The sequence below is a fragment of the Fukomys damarensis genome, unplaced genomic scaffold (genome assembly GCF_012274545.1).
Source record: "Fukomys damarensis isolate Sample0158 unplaced genomic scaffold, DMR_v1.0_HiC HiC_scaffold_1, whole genome shotgun sequence".
Taxonomy (NCBI): domain Eukaryota; kingdom Metazoa; phylum Chordata; class Mammalia; order Rodentia; family Bathyergidae; genus Fukomys; species Fukomys damarensis.
In genome coordinates, this window is record NW_022900913.1 from 54,174,344 (window position 1) to 54,193,161 (window position 18,818).

An 18,818-nucleotide genomic window follows, 5' to 3' on the forward strand; every position below is an offset into this window, starting at 1 on the left:
TTTGTTGTTGCATAGCTCTATAGTGTGAATGTACCGTTTTCATTTACTCGTTCACCTACTGAAGCACATCTAAGTTGCTTTCAGTTTGGGGCTGTTATGAACAAAGCTTCTGTTCACATTCACATACAGGTGTTCATGTGAGAACAGAGTTTTATATTTTCAGGGATAATTGTCCAAGACTGTCATCATTTTTTAAATGGCTATGTGATATTTTGCTATTTGGTTGCACCTTAAAGCAATACTGGTCTCATATTTGTAGGCCTTTAGGTCACTCTAATTACACTCTATTCTAACAATATGGCAGGGGAGGCTGTGGTGGCACACATTTGTAATCCCAGCATTCTGGGAAACTGAGGCAGGAAGATCAGGTTCGTGCCCAGTCTGTACACTTTAATGACTTAGCAAGATTCTGTCTCAAAGGGATCTGGGGATGTAGCTCAGTGTGAAGGCCCTGGATTCAATCCATAGTACAAACAAAACAAAACAAAGCAAAAAAAACCCATATGGCAATAGCTAACTTATAATTGGTTCATTTGGCACAGTTATTGGTAAGTTTAATTCCTACAAGTAGATTTACTTGGTAAAAAGGAATGATTATTCTTCTGACAGTTGATGCCTGATCATCCCCAATAGAAACCTGTCAGCTTTTGTTTTTTTCAGCAGTATGGAGGGCCTGTTTTCTCACTGCTAGGTTAGCAGTGCTTTTCTCTTTGACACTCTATTTTTCTTCATTGAGCACCTACTTTCAGTTGAGTGGGGTTGAGAATCTCTTGGTGTGTTTGAATCATTCTAGGCTTTTTTATCTGTGGGGTGTTTGTTCATGTCACTTGACTTCTATTAAAAAATTGCTTTATTTATCTTTTTTACATTGATTTGTAGAAATTCAGGCTTACCTTACACTCACTGTGTAGTTCAGCAATCTGATTTCCTCAGCCTCCCTATCATTGGGATTACAGGTGTGCACCACCATGCCTGGATCCTTTTTTTGAGACAGGATCTTAGAGTCACCGAATTGCCTAGGCTGGGCTTGAACTTGTGATCCTACTGCTCAGTCTCCTAGAGTGTTGGGATCTTAGGCATGCACCACCATTCCCAGCTAACAATGTTATGCTTTTCTATATTAAATTTTTTTTCATAGGAGTTAGGATAAAGTAATGGGTTGTCAGTATTATAATTTAGCTAATCATATTTAATGTTGTAGATTTAGATAGCTCCTAATTTTATTATTATAAATAAAGCAACAAAAGTTACCTTAGTCTTTTTCCCTCTTAATTTTAAACCTAGGGCTTTGGGCAGGCCAGGTGAGTGCCTTGCCACTGAGCCGTATCTCCAAACCTTACTAGCAACATGTAAGTGTTGTATTGATGGAGAAAACTTTTATAAATAGCAAAAACCTATAAAATGTTACAATGTAAAATGGCTTCTGCTGTCTCTAACAGCAGTTTGTTTTGTTTAGCTCAGAACTAACAGGCACGGAAGGCATTAATTGCTGAATGAGGCATTTGGTCTTACCTGAGATAACAGGGCACAGCTCCGAAGGTCTTGAGCTCCGAAGAGAATGGAGCCACATGATCGTAAAAGTGTCAAGATGAAAGGACCATTGCTAACATTTGCTCCCATGACCCTGAACACCCCCACTTCCTATGGGCTAGGATAGATAACTAGGCGAGTCTTAAAAGTAAACTCCCTGACTGTCTTGTGAGCATGATTTGTATATCAGCAATATAAACTATAAAAAATGAAATGTAACTATCCAAATATAGTCAATGCTGTAAAACCCTATAAAAGGAGAAGGTGTAACCCATTATATCATTGATCCAGGTACTGCTTATGTGTGTTTGACCCTCGTTGATGAGTAAATTTGTTATTTTACTTCCATTCTGCTGCCTCTCTGTGTCACTTAATTCCTTCCATAACAGTATTGCATTTTATTTTTGTTACCTTTATAGGTTTCCTGTAATCAGCCGTCATTGAAAGAAGAATGTAAAAGTGGTCAAAAGCAGGCACCTGAATCGGAGGAGCCATCCACAGTCTCAGAATATTTCTTTGGTGATATCTTTATCAAAGTAGATGAAGCAGAATAAAACAGTCTTTGGGTTTTTCCTTTTCTTCTTTTCCCTTTTAAGTCTTGGATTTCTAGAGCCAATTGCAACAACAAAGCAGTATTTAGAAAAAAGCATTGCTGTCTATTTTTCTTTAGGTCAATTTTGAATATTTAATGAATGTGATTTGAGATGTTCATAATCAGTGGAAAATAGTGCTGAGGTTCCTCTCATTCTGGCTGATTGGGCATTTTGGAAACGTCAAGCAGTGGCAGCTGCTCTGAGAAATAGCGACTTTGTTTACATTTCCATTCTGCCTGCACTGAGCACACCTGGCTACTGGGGTCTGTTGTGGACAAATTCTGGCTGAATCACCGTGCCATCTTATTGAGAGTTGATTGTATTTAACATTTAGCAAACTTCTTCTGTAAAGTTTTGTTCTGTTCTTATTTTGTTGCTTTTTGGGGGGATGATGAAGGCCCTTTCATTGGCTTCTAATATGAAAGCAAATTGTGAATCTCCACTTTAGTATGCAACCCTTAAAAATTTTTATATTATCATCTGGTTGTCTGAAAAACGTATTTTTCTACTTCATGGTGATGTAATATTAGTCCTAATTGACGAACTAGTATTTAAACTTAATATTTATAAAAATGACACATCAAAGAGTTTATTTATTTTTAAATTTTTTATTTAAAAGAATATTAAGTTTTAATTATTTTCACCCCTCAAACTGTGGGTAAAGAAGGCATTATTAACAAATTTGTATTTGTCTCCTTTTCCTTTTTAAAGACATTTAAAATTTGGGGGTACTGCAGTTTTGTTTTTTTTTTTTTGGTCTTTTGAGACAGGGTCTCACTATGTAGCTCACACTGGGCATGAGTTCACTATGTAGCCCAGGCTGGCCTCAAAACTTGCAGTGATTTTCCTACGTCTGCCTCTTGAGTGCTGGGATTATAGGCGTGCGCCATTGTGCCCGGTGATATATATGTTTTGAGTACTTTTTTCCTCATAGCTTAGTATATAGATTTTGAACTGTGAATGTTTTTGCTTTTCTTCTATGTTTAGATAATCTCAGGATTTTCATGAGAAGAAAAACTACTTCACCTGTAAGGGAAATTTTCACAACAACTCAATCTCCTTTTCATACACACACTTGCTCCTCTTTTGAAACCCCAATTTCTCGATCCATTTTACCTCATTAAATTCTGTTCAAGACCATAGGCACAAGATATAAGCAGAAAATAAAATAATACTTTAAGAAGAAGTCAGCAACTGCCAATATTAATTTAAATCATTTTATTTATTTATTTTTTTGGTACTGGGGATTGAACTCGGGACCTTGCACTTTGCGGCGGCGCCACTGAGCTCAATCCCTGGCTGTAAATCATTTTATTTTTGAAATTTGATGGTTCACTCATGTGTGCTCTATACATATATGATATATATCTCAACTCTACCTGTGCAAATTTTTCCTGAAACAAATTTCTCAAAGAGCAGATTTATTCTGAGTCTGTTTGGAAAGCCTCCTGTATTGCTAATACTTCAGCTTGGGAGTTGAAAACTTTCTGCAAGATAGTGTTGGGTTTCCGGGTTCTGTGGTCTCTGGTAGCTGCTCAGCTCTTCCGGTTCATGTGGAAGCAGCTGCAGCCAGTACTCAAATGGAGTCTGTTACTGGACTGGGTTGGGTTTGGCCCCTGCAATAGACAGTTTCCTTTAAGGTGCTGACACCTGTGTATGAGTTCTGTGTCACTGAAATTCTGAGTTATGTTTGTTGATTGCTTTATGAAATGATTGGTATTTCAACTGGAAAACTATTTTAAAGTCTGGATGATTTTGGTGTTTATATATTGAAAGGATGGTGGCCAGTTTTCAGGCACTTTAGTAAAGTGGACAGCAGCCCAGAGAGTCCATCAGTGATGCTGACTTGCCAACAGTGATGAAACTTGTTCTTAGAGCATCCCTCTCTCTCTCTCCCCTTTCACTCCTCCTCCTCCTTCCCCCTTCTTCCATTCCCCTCCCCGCCCCCAGTGTCTTGCTCTGTACTTCAGGCTGTCCTTGAACTTACTATGTAGCCCAGGTTGGCCTTGAACTCATGGTGATCCTCCTGTCTCAGCCTCCCAAGTGCTGGGAATACAGGCATGCACCACATATCCAGCTTCTTTTAGAGAATTTCTTACTCGTTGCCTTACAGTGAAATTTCCAGTTTCACTTTACCATTGTGTCATAAAGAAGGGTCTATAATTTGAGTGGAAATTCTCTATAATTATGCATTTATTTATTTCATGGGATTAATATATCAAAAATCATGGAGTAAATCATTGCTATTTTAATATCCCGTTTTTGTAAATTTTTATGTCTCATTCTGAAAAGGTATTCTTCTGTCAGTGTTAGTGTGGAGGGATTGCCCTGACTAACCTATTATTTATCCCTGTATAATATTTATTTTTTAACTTTGTTAATGTCTTGACTCACCAACAATAAACCAGTTGTATGGAAGATGGCGTTTCTTTTACTGGTAATGGATGCAGGGACATTCATTGTATAAAGAGTCACATCAGTCAACAAATTGCCCTACTGTTATATCCTTAAAATAATCTTGGAAAAACAGAAACTTACTTAGCATATTTACCTTACAAGGTGGAAATATCTGTGTTAAAAGTCTGATTGATGTAAAGATGTTAGAAAAATTTATAAACCTTAAAGGAGATGTAATAAAAGGTGTTTGTTTATCTTGATTTTTTTCCTCCTGAATGCTTACATCTTAATAAGTGACTGAAATGGTGGTTGGAAATGGTGGTTGGAAAGCCTAATTGTTGGTAAATGACTGAGGTGCAGATAAAAATAGTAATACCAACTGTTTACTACCATATTAAATACAAGTGACCATGTATACTATCTTGCTTAAAGAAGTCTTTGACAAAAAAGCAATATCTGTCATATGTAAATTTTCTTGTTTTAAAGAAAGCAGTTATGTTCCATAGATATAAATTATGTAAATAAAATTTATTTTATATCATTTCTGTTGTGTTCTTTTCAAAGATATTTGTATCAGTTAGCCAAAACTAGTTACAGTTTTCAGCTATAGTCTCTACTATCTCCTTTTCATAAAAATATAACTGGAACTGAGTTTTATTATGTACTTGTTATGAAGGATTTTTTTGATCTTGTAAAAATAAACTTTCCCCCACTTTTGGGGCATGTAAAGAGTTGCTTACTTTTTGGTTTATTTACATTTTATATCTATTGATTTTCTTTTTGGTACCGGGGATTGAACTCGGGCCCTTGCACTTGCAAGGCAAATCCCTGGCATTTCCATAATACATTTTTAGGTATAAAAATCCAAGCCCTTTTACTCCCCTCCAGCCCATTGTGTCTAAATACCACATTTTCTTTATCCATTCATCTATTGCTGGCCATACAGGCTGCTTCCAAGATTTAGCTATTATGAATTGTGCTGCTATAAACATGGGTGAGCATACATCACTTACTATGATGCCTTTAATTGTTGGGAAGATACTAGAAGGGGATAAGCTGAGTCGAGTTGAGTTTCTGTTTTCAGTGTTTTGAGGAATCTCCGTACTGGTTTTCATAGTCCTTGTAGTAGTTTACATTCCTACCAACAGTGTACAAGCATTCCTTTTTCCCTTGGCCTTGATAGCATTTATTATATGTTTTTTTGATGACAGCCATTCTTCCTGGAGTAAGATGGAAGCTCAGCGTTGTTTTAATTTGCGTTTCAGTAATGACCAGAGATGTTAAATATGTTTTCACGTATTTACTGGCCATTTATACTTCTAAGAAGTGTCTGTTCATTTCAGATGCCTTTCTTTGGGGGGGGGGTTTGGACCTTTTGGGAGGGTCAGATTATTTGGGAGCTTCTATGTATTTTATTTTTATTTATTTATTTATTTTTTTGGTACCAGGGATTGAACTCAGGTCCTTGGGCTTGCAAGGCAGGCCACTGAACCGCTGAGCTAAATCCCTGGCCCCTTCTGTGTATTTTAGATACTAGTCCTCTGTCCAAAGAATAGCTGGCAAAGTTTTTTCTATTCTGTAGGTTGTCTTCAGTCTCTTGGTTATTTTTGTTTTTGTTTTGCTGTGCAAAAACTTTTTAATTTGACACAATCTCATTTTTGATTTTTTGTTGTTTCTTGTGCAGTTGGGGCTCTGTTCAGAAAGTCTTTGCCCACACCTGTGTCTTCAAGATTTTTACCTGATATATCTTCTAGCTCAAGCCTAGTTTTTTTCCTACCTACTGCTTCCATTATACACTGGAATTCTGTTGGGCACATCCTGTTTCATGGTTCAGCAGATTACAGGACGTCTAGTATGTGATGGGCAATGACCTAGGTGAAACTAGTGTCTAGCAATATTGTTATGGTTTGTATCTAGATGTCCCCCCCACAGCCTCATGGGTTCATAGGTGAGGCTTTTTTGGAGGTGGCTGGGTCTAGGGTGTGTTTATGGATTAAGGATGTTTGATGTCTGGAGTAGTTCCCTCGTTGCTTTAACATAGTTCTGGGTGTGGTTGAATTGATTTAGTGAAGAGGGAAACCTTACCCTGGATATGGATGGCACCAATCAATAGGTATTAGCCTACACAGAATATAAATGGGCAGAAAGGAGGTAGATTTGCTAGAAAGTATTGAAAATGTTCTAGAGAGCTGGCTGTGGTGGAACAGACCTGTAATCCCACCATTCAAGAGGTGAGGCAGGAGGACTGCCACGAGTTTGAGGCCAGCCTGAGCGACATAGATCTTGTCTTAAAAAACAAAATGTCCTAGAAAGAGATAATCTCTTGCCAGTTAGTTTTGGAAGGAGTTAGGGGATATGAAATGGATTAGAGGAGTTAGACCAAGGAAACCAAAAATCTAAGATTATCAGATTAAATGTGTTAAATATGGGTCCCCTTGCGGTGTATGGCAGTCATTTCTTCAAAGGCGGCAGCACAATTTCTCCATCCTGTAAGGGGCCTTGATACTTCTCATTGTGAAGTAGAGTCTGTGTCCCCTTCCTGTGAATTCAAGAGTTCTGCCAAAGTGGTGTTACATGGCTTCCTGGGCAAAGTCATAATGCAGGAACAGGAGGGCCATGGTTCAACAGCGCACCCTGACCCCCAGCTTCCTGCTGGCATTTATTTATTTTTTATTTTTTTGCTACCCGCGATTGAACTCAGGACTTTGCACTTTTGAGGCAGGTGTGGCGCCAGTGAGCTAAATCCCCAGCCCTCTAGCTGGCTTTTAAATAACTCTCCCTCAGGCGTCCTGGAACTTCTTCCTCTGGTACCAGTTATTTTTTATGTATTCATTCAACAAACGGCATTTATCATATGCAGGCCTTTGGCTGGACACAAGCCAAAGAAGACAACTCCGACAAGATCCCAAATCGGCTGAACTACAGGAGCTGGAACACAGTGCGACCCGAGCCCCTCCAGAGAAGTCTAGTCAAGGTATAAAGAAGTAAACAGTTGGGGCAGAGAAGGATTCCGGGAGAGGGGAGCCCTGAGCCAGCCCTTGAAAGGTGTGTCTGAATTCACAGAGAAGCTCACATGGCCGGGTGTGGTGGTGGGAAGGTGCCCTGCATGGAGCAAAAACATTTTTCTGTTGGCCTTCGGAGGCATACACTGTGTACATCAAGCCTTCGGGGTTCTGCGCCTGCTCTGGTGCTTGCCCCAGTGCGGTGGGCTGTTCTCCATTTCCTGGACCCAGCAGCGCTTCAGGTGCCCCTGCGAGGTTTTGCTCAGTCGCCTTCCTTCCCAGCTGCATTGTTTCTTTCCTGTTATCTGCACAGTCCAGCACTTTTCATATGGTCATTTGTATATGTTTTTTAAGAACCGTTAAGTCTAGAACTAAATTTACATCCAGGAGGTGGCGGCACCCTCTCTACGTTGCCCATCCGACTTATGTTCCTCACTCTGTACTCTGTTTAAGCAAGTTCAAGCCATTTTTAATAGTGTTCTTTATTTATTTATGGCTTTTTGAGACGGTCTCACTGGCCTCAAACTCACTGTGCAGCCCAGGCTGACTTCAAACTCATGGCGATCTTCCTGCCACAACCTCCTGAGAGTTGGGACTACAGGCATGCGTCACCCCCCTACTTGTTTTTAATTTTTGTATGTTTAGGGTCCTTTATTTAAGATCACGATTCTGAGCCAAGCGTGGTGGCCCATGTCTATAATTTCAGCACTCTGGGAGGCTGTGGCAAGATAAGATCCAGCCCAGCCTGGGCAACTTAATGACTTAGCAAGACCCTGTCTCAAAAAATATAGTGGCTGGGGATGTAGCTCAGTTTGAAAACCCTGGCTTCCACCCACAGTACAAAAATAAATTAAAAAACAATCACGACCGTCTTTATCACATCGTGAAAATAATCAGAAATGTAAGACCTCCCTGGGACAGGGGTAGAGGCTTGTGCTTTCTGTGCTAGAAAAAAATTCATCAGTGTTGTGAACACTGACCATCGTAATCGGAGTGGCACTGATGAATGTGTGAGGATCTCCCAACTCTGAGACGCGGCAGGCGGCTCAGCGCTGGGACCAGCTCTCCAGGACTCGCGATGGGACTGGACCTCGCGGAGCTGAGCTTCTGTCCCGTATTGGTTGGGCTGGGAGGCGTGGCGCGGCGCGCGGTGCTGGCCTATGATAGGCGGCGAGCGTATTGCGTGCCAGCGAGCGTGAGAAGCTGGCGTCCTGTGTCAGATCTGCTAGAGCGTGAGCAGGGGATCGCGGCCGGGGCTCTCCTGAGTAACCCGGCTCCCGGCGGGCGCGGGCCGCCCACCCGTAGTACCCTGTGCCGCGATGTGGGCCGCCCTGAGGGCAACACGGGGACGCGGTGGCCTCGCTGGGCTCCCGGCCGGACGCGAGCTCTGCAGTGTACCAGGTGGGCAGCTGCGGGACGGGACCTCTCCGCGGGCGCCTGGGCAGCACTGCACCCCGTGGAGCTCTGGGCAGGATGCTGGGGCGCACGGGGGTGCCGTTGCAGGAAGGAGCACGGAAGAAGCGTCCTAATACATTTCAGTTCACTTTTCCAACTTGTGCTGTACTTTGTCTCCCTTAGCCTTGTGGTCCGAGGAATTTGTTGAAGATGAGTTACCTGAGTCCCACTCCAAACCCTCTGGGTCTCTAGGGTGGGGTCCTTGTGTTTGCCTTTTTTTTGATACTGGGATTGAACCTAAGTATCTTCTACTTTTTATTTTAAGACAGGATCTCGCTGAATAGCGAGGTTTTTCAGGCTGGGCTCGAACTTCCAAGTCTTCCTGCCTCAGCCTCCCAGGGTGCTGGGATAACAGGCTGGCGATGAAATTCTTAGACTAGAGGCAGCTTTGGGAACCACCTGACCTAGCACAGCTAACACTGGGCTTACGTACCTTAGTTACATAGTTCTATTAACAGAAAATTCATACCCCACAGCATCTTTGAATTCAGAGGTTTCACAGGGTCAAAAAAGGAAAAACAACAATGCACAGGTTGTGAAACATCAGAGCTGGAAAATTTCAGTCTTCCTTGGTTTCTGACTATACAGATAACATCTAAATCGTGCAAATAACACACAAGTATTTATCTGGGGAGAATGTTGAATTCAGAAACGTCGAACGGTGTGTGTGGTCTGGGCACTATTTTAGATATTTGGTATAGACGTGTGGCAGCGGGACTCAATTTTGTGGGGAAGATGGATGAGAGCTGGAAACTGCACAACTGCGGTGTGCAGAGTGCTTGTGGCTAGCGCTTGAAAGGTGACTGATTACACACAGCTGCAGGTAGGAGGTAATGAGTTGGTTGGATCTTGATTGGGAAAGAGCTGGCCAGGTTCAGGTTGCAGGGTGGAGGTGAGACCGTATAAAGCAAGAAAATGACAAGAACAAAGGCACTGAAACTCGGGTTTTTAAGGTGGATGAGTTTCCAGCACTTGGGCGGGGGATTGAAAAGATCAATAAATATGGCCAGGGATTTGGCAGCAACCCGGGAAACAGACCTTGTTGAGAGAGCAAAAGGGAAAGTGAGAGAGGGGGAGAGACAGTCTAGGGAGTCGCTGGTAGGACATGGGATTTATAGACCAAAGACCTTGCATGAAAAAGCCCCATTTAGATTTTATTTGGCAGGCTCCACTAAAATTGGGGAGAGGTGTGATTCTGTGGGTACCGTACACTCCTCAGTGTAGTGACGATGTGGGTGGTGGAGAAGAGGGACTTAGGTGGCAGTCCAAAGGGTTGAAGTGCAGTGTGGCAGTGCATGCCTGTGATCCCTGAACTCCCGAGGCTCAGGCAGGAGGATCCTTCTGAGTTCAAGACCAGTCTGAATCACATAGGGAGACCCTGTTTTAAAAATAAATGGACAGCTGGGTGTGGTGGTGCATCCTTGTAATCCCAGCACTCAGAAGGCTGAGGCAGGAGGATTGCTGTGAGTTCGAGTCCAGCCTGGGCTACATAGTGAGTTCCAGGTCAGTCTCAACTACATAGTGAGACCATGTCTCAAACAACCAAACCAAACAAAGCAAAACGGACAAACAAATTTCAAAAGAGATTAGGTTGGGGCCAGGGATTTAGCCTCCTGCCTTGCTAGTGTAAGGTCCTGAGTTCAATCCCCAATACCAAAAAAAAAAAAAAGATTAGGTTGGTTTATGAAGGATTGCCCTGGAAGCAAATTATAGAAGTGCTGGCTGTGCCATGGTGAGATCTGGTGGGCAGGCCTTGTACAGATAGCAAAGGTCAGCCCTAAGGGATTTATGGTTTTCTTTTATCCATTGGTTGTTTAATAATGTCTTGTTCAGTTTCCATATTCTTGTGAATTTTCCTTCTGTTGATTTCTAGTTTTATTCCACTGTGGCTGAAACAGATGCTTCAAATAATTTCAGTCTTTTTAAACTTGTTTTTTTTTTTCTTTTTTTTTTTGCCTTTTGAAACAGGTTTTTGCTAGGTAGCCCAGGCTGGCCTTGAACTCACAGCAGTCCTTCTGCCTCAGCCTCCTGAGTGCTGGGATTATAGGTGTGAGCCACTATGCCTGCTAGTCTTTTTAAATTTATTAAGATATGTTTTATGGCCCAACATGTGGTCTATTCTGAGAAAGTTCATTGTGCCCTGAGAAGTGTGCGCTATTGTTGGGTGTGTTCTGCATGTATCTGTCAGCTACAGTGGTATGTTGTGTAGTTCAAGTCCTCAGTGTCTTTATCTGTCTTCTTTGTGGTTGTCCTGTCCTATGTGTGTTGAAAGGAGGGCATTGAAATCTCATTATTGTAGAGCTGTTTCCCCCTTTAGTTCTTTGCTTCATGTATTTTGGAGCTATACTGTTTGATGCATATAAGCTATGTCCCTGGTGAATTGACTCTTAGTGGTATAAAATGTCTTCCTTGGCCTCTTGTGGTAGTTTTTGAGGGAAAGTCTGTTTTATCTGCTATCAGCATGGTTATTGCTGTTCCCTCAGTTACTGTTTGTTTGGAATATTTTTTCCAGCCTTTCACTTTCCATCTCTGTATGTCCTTAGACATAGACTGAATCTCGTAGCATAGAGCTGGATTGTGTTTTTTAAAATTCATTTTGCCAATCTGTATCTTTTTATTTGGGGGTTTGATTCATTTACATTTCAACTAATTGTTGATGGGAAAGGACTTACATTTGGCATTTTGTTCTTTGTGTGTCATATAGAGTTTTTTGTGACTGTTTTTTGGTACCCATTATTCTAGCTTCCTTCATTTTTTTGTTTTTTTTGAGACAGGATCTTGCTGTATAGTTCAGGCTGGTCTTGAACTCACAGTGTAGTCCAGGTGGGCCTCAAACTCATGGCAATTCTCTCACCTCAGCCTCCCAAGTGCTGGCATTATAGGCATGTATCACGAGGCCTGCTTCCTTCATGTTTAGTTGATCTTTTGTAGTGACATATTTTGATTCCCTTCTCATTTCTTGTTTTTTTGGTACCTGGGATAGAACTCGGGACCTTGTGCTTGCAAGGCAGTTGGTGGAACTACTGAGTTAAATCCCTGGCCCTCATTTCCTTCTTTTGTCTCTTCTGTAGCTATTTCTGTTGTGGGTACTGTGGGAATAGCGTGTACTTCCTTAGAGTTATAGCAGCTACAGTTGGCTGCTTTGAAATGATACCAACTTGACTTATCTGCATTAAAAAACTTATCCTTTACAGGTCCACCCCTTACCTTTTGTTATTGAAGTTACAGGTTACAACTTGGTATGCTGTAGTGTACTCATTGACATAGATGTATAATTACTTCTTAGGAATTTTCATTTTAAAATCCTTTAGAAAATAAAAAATGGAGAGCTGGGGATTTCGCTGAGCGGCATTCCATCTGCCTCCGCAAGTGCAAGGTCCTGAGTTTGATCCCCAGTACCAAAAAAAAAAAAAAAAAAAAAAAAGAAAGAAAAAAGAAAAAGAAAATAAGAAGTGGAGCTACAAATCAAAGTGACAGTAACACTTTTTTATATTTGCTCAAGTAAAGTATTTACTTTTATTGAAGGTCTTTATATGGCTTTGAGCTACTGTGTAGCATTCTTTCATTTCAACCTGAAGGACTCCCGTGAGTCAGAGTCAGTCTCTATCTCTCCTGGAAATTTAACCCAGCAGCTTGTTCATGAAACACTTGGTCACTGCTACCACTAAGCTACATCCCGGCCCTTTTAAAAACTTTATTTTGAGATAAGTTCTCACTAAGTACCTTGAACTTGCAGTCCTTTTGTCTCTGCCTGTCACATGGCGGGGATTATAGGCGCACACCACCATTACTGACCCATGAGTGTTTCATAGAGAGCTGGCCTGGTGTTCTTGTTGATTCTTTCAGCTTGTGTTTATTGAAGATGTCCTTTTTTCTCACTCATGCTTGAAGGACAGTTTTGCCGAGTATATGATTTTTTATTGAGTTGGCTTTTTTTTTTCTTTCAGCACTTTAAATGTCCGACCTTGTTGCCTTCTGACCTTCAGGGTTTCTGCAGAGAGATCAGTGGATAAAAATCTTATGGTAGTTTCCATGTGGATAATGAGCTGTGTCTGCCTTGGTGTTTCTCAGATTCTTTTTGTTTTTGTTTTTGACGGTTTGGTTATAGTGTGTCTTGGTGTGAGTCTCTTTGAGTTTATTCTTGAAGTTTGTTGAGATTCTTGGATTTGTAGATTCATGGTTTCCTCAAATTGGGGACTTTTTCAGTCATTATTTCTTCCAGGAGTCTGTCTCTTTCTGGAACTCTTAATGATCTGTATATTGGTTTCATGTTGATGGTGTCCCTTAAGGCCCGAGGCCTTGTCTGTTTCTCTTCATTCTCTCTTTCCTGCTTCTTAAATTCTATAATTTCATGTCTTTTCTTTGAGTTTAGTTTGCTGATTCTTTGTTTTGGCTGCTCGCATTTGCTGTTGAGCCCCTGAAATCCATTTTAAAAATGTGATTATTATATTTTGTATATTTGTTGTTTTTCTTTTGAGACAGGGTCTCACTCTGTAGTTCAAGCTGGGCTTGGTTTCAGAGTTGCAGGGATCATCCTGTCTCAGCCTCCCACATGCTGGGATTATAGGTGTGCACCACCACACCTGACTGGAAGAATTTTTAACAAGTAATGTACCCTACCTACCTCATGGGCTAAAACAGCTGCCTGTATTTCATTGGCTAGAATTTACTCATATGGCTCTGGTTATCTATAGATGGAGCCTGGGATGTGTTACTTTTTCTGGTTGGGCATGTTGCTGCCTTGAATGAAACTGGGATTCAGAGATGAGGGAAGACAGGAAGAAGCGATATGGATTAGCAACTAACAGTGTCTGGCTTTGATGATGAACAGCTTTGGGAGAGTGGGGAATGTTGGAGTTTTTTCTATTTCTCAATTTTTTTATTGTATGTTTGTGATGCACAGTAAATACATTCCTTGTGGGGAATTGATACATACACTCTTCAAATCTTGATCCTTTTTATTTCTCCTCTCCTCCCTCCTGTCTCTTCCTTCCCAACTTCATGAATCCTCTGTGTTGCTTTTTTAATCTCAATTTCATTAATTTCCCCTATTGGATGTTAAAGGATCTCTTATAACCTGCAACCTCTAGCAACAAGCAGTAGAGTTGGATGCAAACCCCTGTAAAAGGGGAATAAAACATGCCAGGGTGAGATGGCACCTGGAAGTCCCGTTGTCCCCTCTCCTCTCTCACCTTACAGCAGTAATGTGCCCACATGCGCCTCTCCCACCTCTGTGCACTTCAGAAGTCTTCACAATGAGTGACAGTGTCCCTTGGGAGGCTGGCCCAGCTGAGTAAAGATCCTGCCCTGTGTACAACCAGCATCAGTTCTGACTGGTGCCCGTGCCTCGGGAGCAGACTGTTCATCAGCTCTGCACTTTGACACCTGAGGCTTTGAGGACGGCAGGAGACCAGGAGGTGGACTGCAGGCAGAGGCGGAGGCCAGGACGTCTTAATGACACAGGGTGAACCACGAAAAGAGCTCAGACTGTATTTCCTGTTTCCGGATCTCTAAGGAGGGAAGCACTTGTGAAAGGATGCTGTAGGGATGCCTTTCATGCTGTGAGAAACACTCTAAAGTGGTTTTGGGCACATTTCAAGAACAAAGGATGGAAGAGTTGTAGAAAAACTTAAGAAACACATTGGCCATTTGCTGTTATACATACTTTATGTTTTGGGATCCTATGTAAATAAACTGTAAAAAACAGACCTGACCACGGAATGTGTCTTCCCTAACTGGATATTTGTGATATTAACAGATCATTGATATGTGATCTTTATCTTTTGGACATAGATGTAATTATACACTGAATATTGTAGCTAAGCTTTCTTTCAAAACTCTTCAGGTGGAGGGTAGCGAGGAAACAGCTGCGGCCATATTTAGATAATCATTAAGTACATTGGTCTTTTACTTTTGTATATGTGTGAAGATGAAAGAAAGTGAACACCAATGACAACAGTAAGCTACAGGGGAGATGAAACTTCGTGAAACCCTGGAGTCTACTAATGGACCCTGTTCTCTTCCTTTTCTGGTATTGTTAAGCTAAACAAACGGGAGAGTACAGTTGTTCTCCCACCCATCCATAGAGATCCTTAAAATCAGAGTTCAAAAAAAATTTTTTTAAGATAGGATCTCAATATGTAGTGCAGGCTGGCACTGAACGCACAACAATCCTGCCTCAGCCTCCCCGGAGTGCTGGGATTGCAGGCAGATACCTGCCCAGCAAAATCAGGAGTTTTAAGAACAATGTATGTCTATCATGGTACTGGGGATTGAACCCAAGGCCTCACGGGTGCCTGGTGAGCTACATCCCCAGCCTGAAACACTTAGAAGGTTGGGTTTTTAAGCCTGGAGTAAGTGTAGGAATAAGAATTGATCTTAAGCACAAAACACAGTTTTCCTGCGCAGTGAAGTAAATCTGCTTTCCTTTCTCTTCGGCACTGTGCAGTACTTTACTTCCCTGCGAGCTGGAGGGTGTGGGTCAGAGCAGTGCCCGGTTGGGCAGGTGGTGCCTGAGGTCCTACAGTGCGCCTGTCCCTGAGCCGCTGTGTGACTGCTGCAGTCCACGGTTAGGTCGAGAGAGGGCGCACTAGGGACAGCTGCGGAGACCGCTGCAGACTGTCTCCAGGCGTCGTCCTCTGCCGCCGTTTGTGCTGCACGAAGAAGCCCATCCTCACGGAGCGCTGATTCCCCTGTCTAGGGCTCCCTTGGATGAGACAGCCCTTACTTCTTAAGGAGTGGCTCCCTGATCCCAACTCGTCGTACAGCTTTTGAAAAGCAGCCAAGTCCCTTCCTAACTTTCCAAGTGACATCTGTGAGCTGCTGTGGTGCCACCTGCTGGTGGTCAGATGAACATCACGCTTCTGACCCCGAGCTCTGTTTCCTTGGGACAGCTTTGCCCCTGCGGATAAAGGGATCACTTTGCTGGCTTTAGAGACAGAGTGAGTTCTTAGCTTCCTCTTTCCTGTCATGATCTGGAAAAGACCTTTGGCGAGATAGGGATTTATCTCTCATCAAAGCCCTGCTTTTTGTCTGCGTCTTCACTGAGTGAAATCTCAGGTGAGGAAGTTGTAGGGAGGCCGGTGTTTCTCCCTTTGAGTTGCAGGTTAGAGTCACCTGAGGAACTTCTAAATCTCCTAGTGCCCAGACCACACCTGCAACCTATGGCATCATACTTTCGGGGATGAGGACTAAGCGTCGGTATTATTATTATTATTATTTTTGTATTGGGGATCGAACTCGGGACCTTATGCTTGCGAGGCAGGCGGCATAACCACTGAGCTAAATCCCTTTCCCCAATAGATATCCATATCTATATCATCTATATCTATCTATATATTTTTTTTAACTCACCACTTGAGAGGCTGAGGCAGGAAGAACACCATGAGTTATAGACCTGCCTGGGTTGTACATAGTGAGACCCTGTCTTAAAAAGAAAACAATAAGGAAAAGGTTTCTGTTGAGCCCACGGACATGCTGAGGGCAAGCTGTTGTAGGCAAGTAAGGAGCTGAGTTCCCCAGGGACACTCTGGGTGGCCCTCCCTACCCGGGCACAGGTCTTTCCCCCTACTCCACTCAGCTTTCTGGACTTAGCAGAGTAAGAGAATGTTGTAGAAACCATGGCCCCAGGAGCTCTCAGAGCTGGAGAAAACAGGAAACGTGAAGCCATACGGAAAAAAACTAAATTCATACTGGGGAAACTATTTGACATTGTGTCACATAAAAGGAACTAAGTAACCAGAGATGTTACTCGCATTCGTGGGAACAAAATATTAGTGGGACAGATTGAAGTTTCAAATATATATATAGCTATATATAGTTAGCTATATATTGTTCTAAAGTCACGTGCTCACCAAACAGAATTTAAATATACAGAGGTGAGAGGTGAGTCCCCTCTACCTCTTTTTACTTCTTGCTGTTTATATATTTTTTGTGTATTATTTAGAAAATTTCTGAACATCAGCTAGGCATGGTGGCTTACACCTGTAATACTAGGACTCAAGGGACTGGGGCAGGAGGATTGCAAGTTCAAGGCCAGCCTGGGCTATGTAGTGAGTTCAAGGACAGCCTGAACACAGAGCGAGACTGTGTCTTAAAAAAAAAAAATTCAAACACATGCAAGTATAGAGTTCTTTTTGTTTTTTGCCATCCTGGAGATTGAACCCAGGGCCTTCACACTGAAATACCTCCTCAGCCCTTAATTTTTTACTTGAGAGAAGGTCTTGCTCAGCCACTAAGTTGTCCAGACAGGGCTCAAACTTGTGATACTCCTGCATTAGCCTCCCAGATGCTGGAGTGACAGACGTGCGCTACCATGCTTGGCTTTAGTTTTTTCTTTTTAAAACATGAAATAGGATGTATTTTTCCTCCTGGGCTGTTTTTAAGTGTCATTTATGATTAAGCAAGTATGTTTGTTTTTGTTTTTGGTACTGGGGATTGAACTCGGGTCCTTGTGCTTGCAAAGCAGGCGGGGCAACCACTGAGCTAAATCCCGAGCCCAAGCAAGTATGTGTTGATTGGAGTTTTAGGTTAGGAAAAAAATAAGATGACATTCTAACCCTCAAAAAGCTTATATTCCTTAAATGAGGGAAAATAGGGCCGGGGATTTAGCTCAGTGATGCCACTGCCTGCCTCGAAAGCACAAGGACCGAATTTGATCCCTGGTACCAAAAAAACAAAAAAACAACCGAAAAACAAGTGGAGGTCAGGTTCGGGTTCAACAGAAGTTGCAAGAAGAAAGATATTATAAGGGGTAGGAGTGGCTGGAAGTGGCAGCAGGGAGAGAGCAGTGGTCGGAGAGGGGCAGAGGGGCAGTGGGCGGAATTCATCTTCCCAGCCTGGGAGAGAGGACGTGGGGTGCGGCCTGCGAGGCCACAGAGGGCTGTTGCGGGCTGGAGTTTCCAGATCCTTATTTGGTGGAGATCATTGCTTTCTAATATTCCTGTTCCCCTCATCCTGTTTCTGCTGTAGGAGAACTACCAGCAGATGAAGGCGCTGGTGAGTCAGCTCCGGGAACGCGCTGAGCTTGTGCAGCGAGGTAAGCGGTTTCGTGTTCAGCCTGTGCCTCTGCGGAGGCGTCTCTAACACATCTCTACTCGCGCTTAGTGATTTCAGGACAATCTAGGAGCACGAATCTCTCACCCTTGAAACTGCATTGGTTGGAAGGCAGGTGTTTCATTTTCTCCTGTCCCAGCCAGCCCGCAGTAACTTTAGGAGATGGTTCCAAGACTCCGCCGCACGACTGACACCCAAGGGTGCCCAGGTCCCCAGGAGATGGGGCAAGTGTTGGCCCGTGGCCCCCCACGTCCTGCTGTACCCTAAAGTCACTCATTACACCTGGCACAACTGAGGTACTGTCTGGACACCCGCTGTACTGTTTTTTAGGGAGGAAGGACAAGAAAAGCCCTTTCCTGCCGAGTACAGATATGTGGTCTTCTGAGTCCAGCTGGCTGAGCTCGCCAGGGCCTCTGCTCCCTGAGCTTGACCATGGTTTTGGGGAAAAGTAGCCATCCAAATTCACCAGCGCTTAACTACTTTTTTTAGCACTGCACTAAAATTTTTTTCTCTTAAATGAAAACATTTAGAGTTCATCAGTCATATTCGTACTACCTACTAAATTAATTTCTAGTGGATTTATTGCTGATTAAGTCAATGTGATTTCCTTAAAACTTTGCAAATGGCCCACTTGCCTTCTTTCCTTTTCTTTTCTTTTCGTTGTTATGCTGGACATGGAACTCCATCCGTGCCAGGAAAGCATTCTACCATTGAAGTACAACCCCAGCCTTTTTCTCTTTTCTTTTCATGCCCCTCTCTCTCTCTCTCTCTCTCTCTCTCTCTCTCT

At 42.6% G+C, this 18,818-nt stretch overlaps 2 protein-coding genes across 3 annotated transcripts in view; both read left to right on the forward strand.

The window, feature by feature from the left end:
- Positions 1-2,872, forward strand: part of Bdp1 (B double prime 1, subunit of RNA polymerase III transcription initiation factor IIIB) — a gene marked incomplete at its 5' end in the record, with an annotated part of 106,928 nt that extends 104,056 nt beyond the window's left edge. Inside the window, one exon of the mRNA XM_010637356.1 lies at positions 1,950-2,872. Within this exon, the coding sequence (XP_010635658.1) occupies positions 1,950-2,084 (135 nt within the window). The remainder of the gene's footprint in view (positions 1-1,949) is intronic.
- A 4,383-nt stretch (positions 2,873-7,255) lies between these two features.
- Mccc2 (methylcrotonoyl-CoA carboxylase 2) overlaps positions 7,256-18,818 on the forward strand; it is a 78,187-nt gene continuing 66,624 nt past the window's right edge. For both annotated transcript variants that reach the window (XM_010637322.3, XM_010637324.3), the window contains exons 1-2: positions 7,256-7,494; positions 17,948-18,014. In XM_010637322.3, the coding sequence (XP_010635624.1) occupies positions 7,375-7,494; positions 17,948-18,014 (187 nt within the window). In that variant the 5' untranslated portion in view covers positions 7,256-7,374. The remainder of the gene's footprint in view (positions 7,495-17,947; positions 18,015-18,818) is intronic.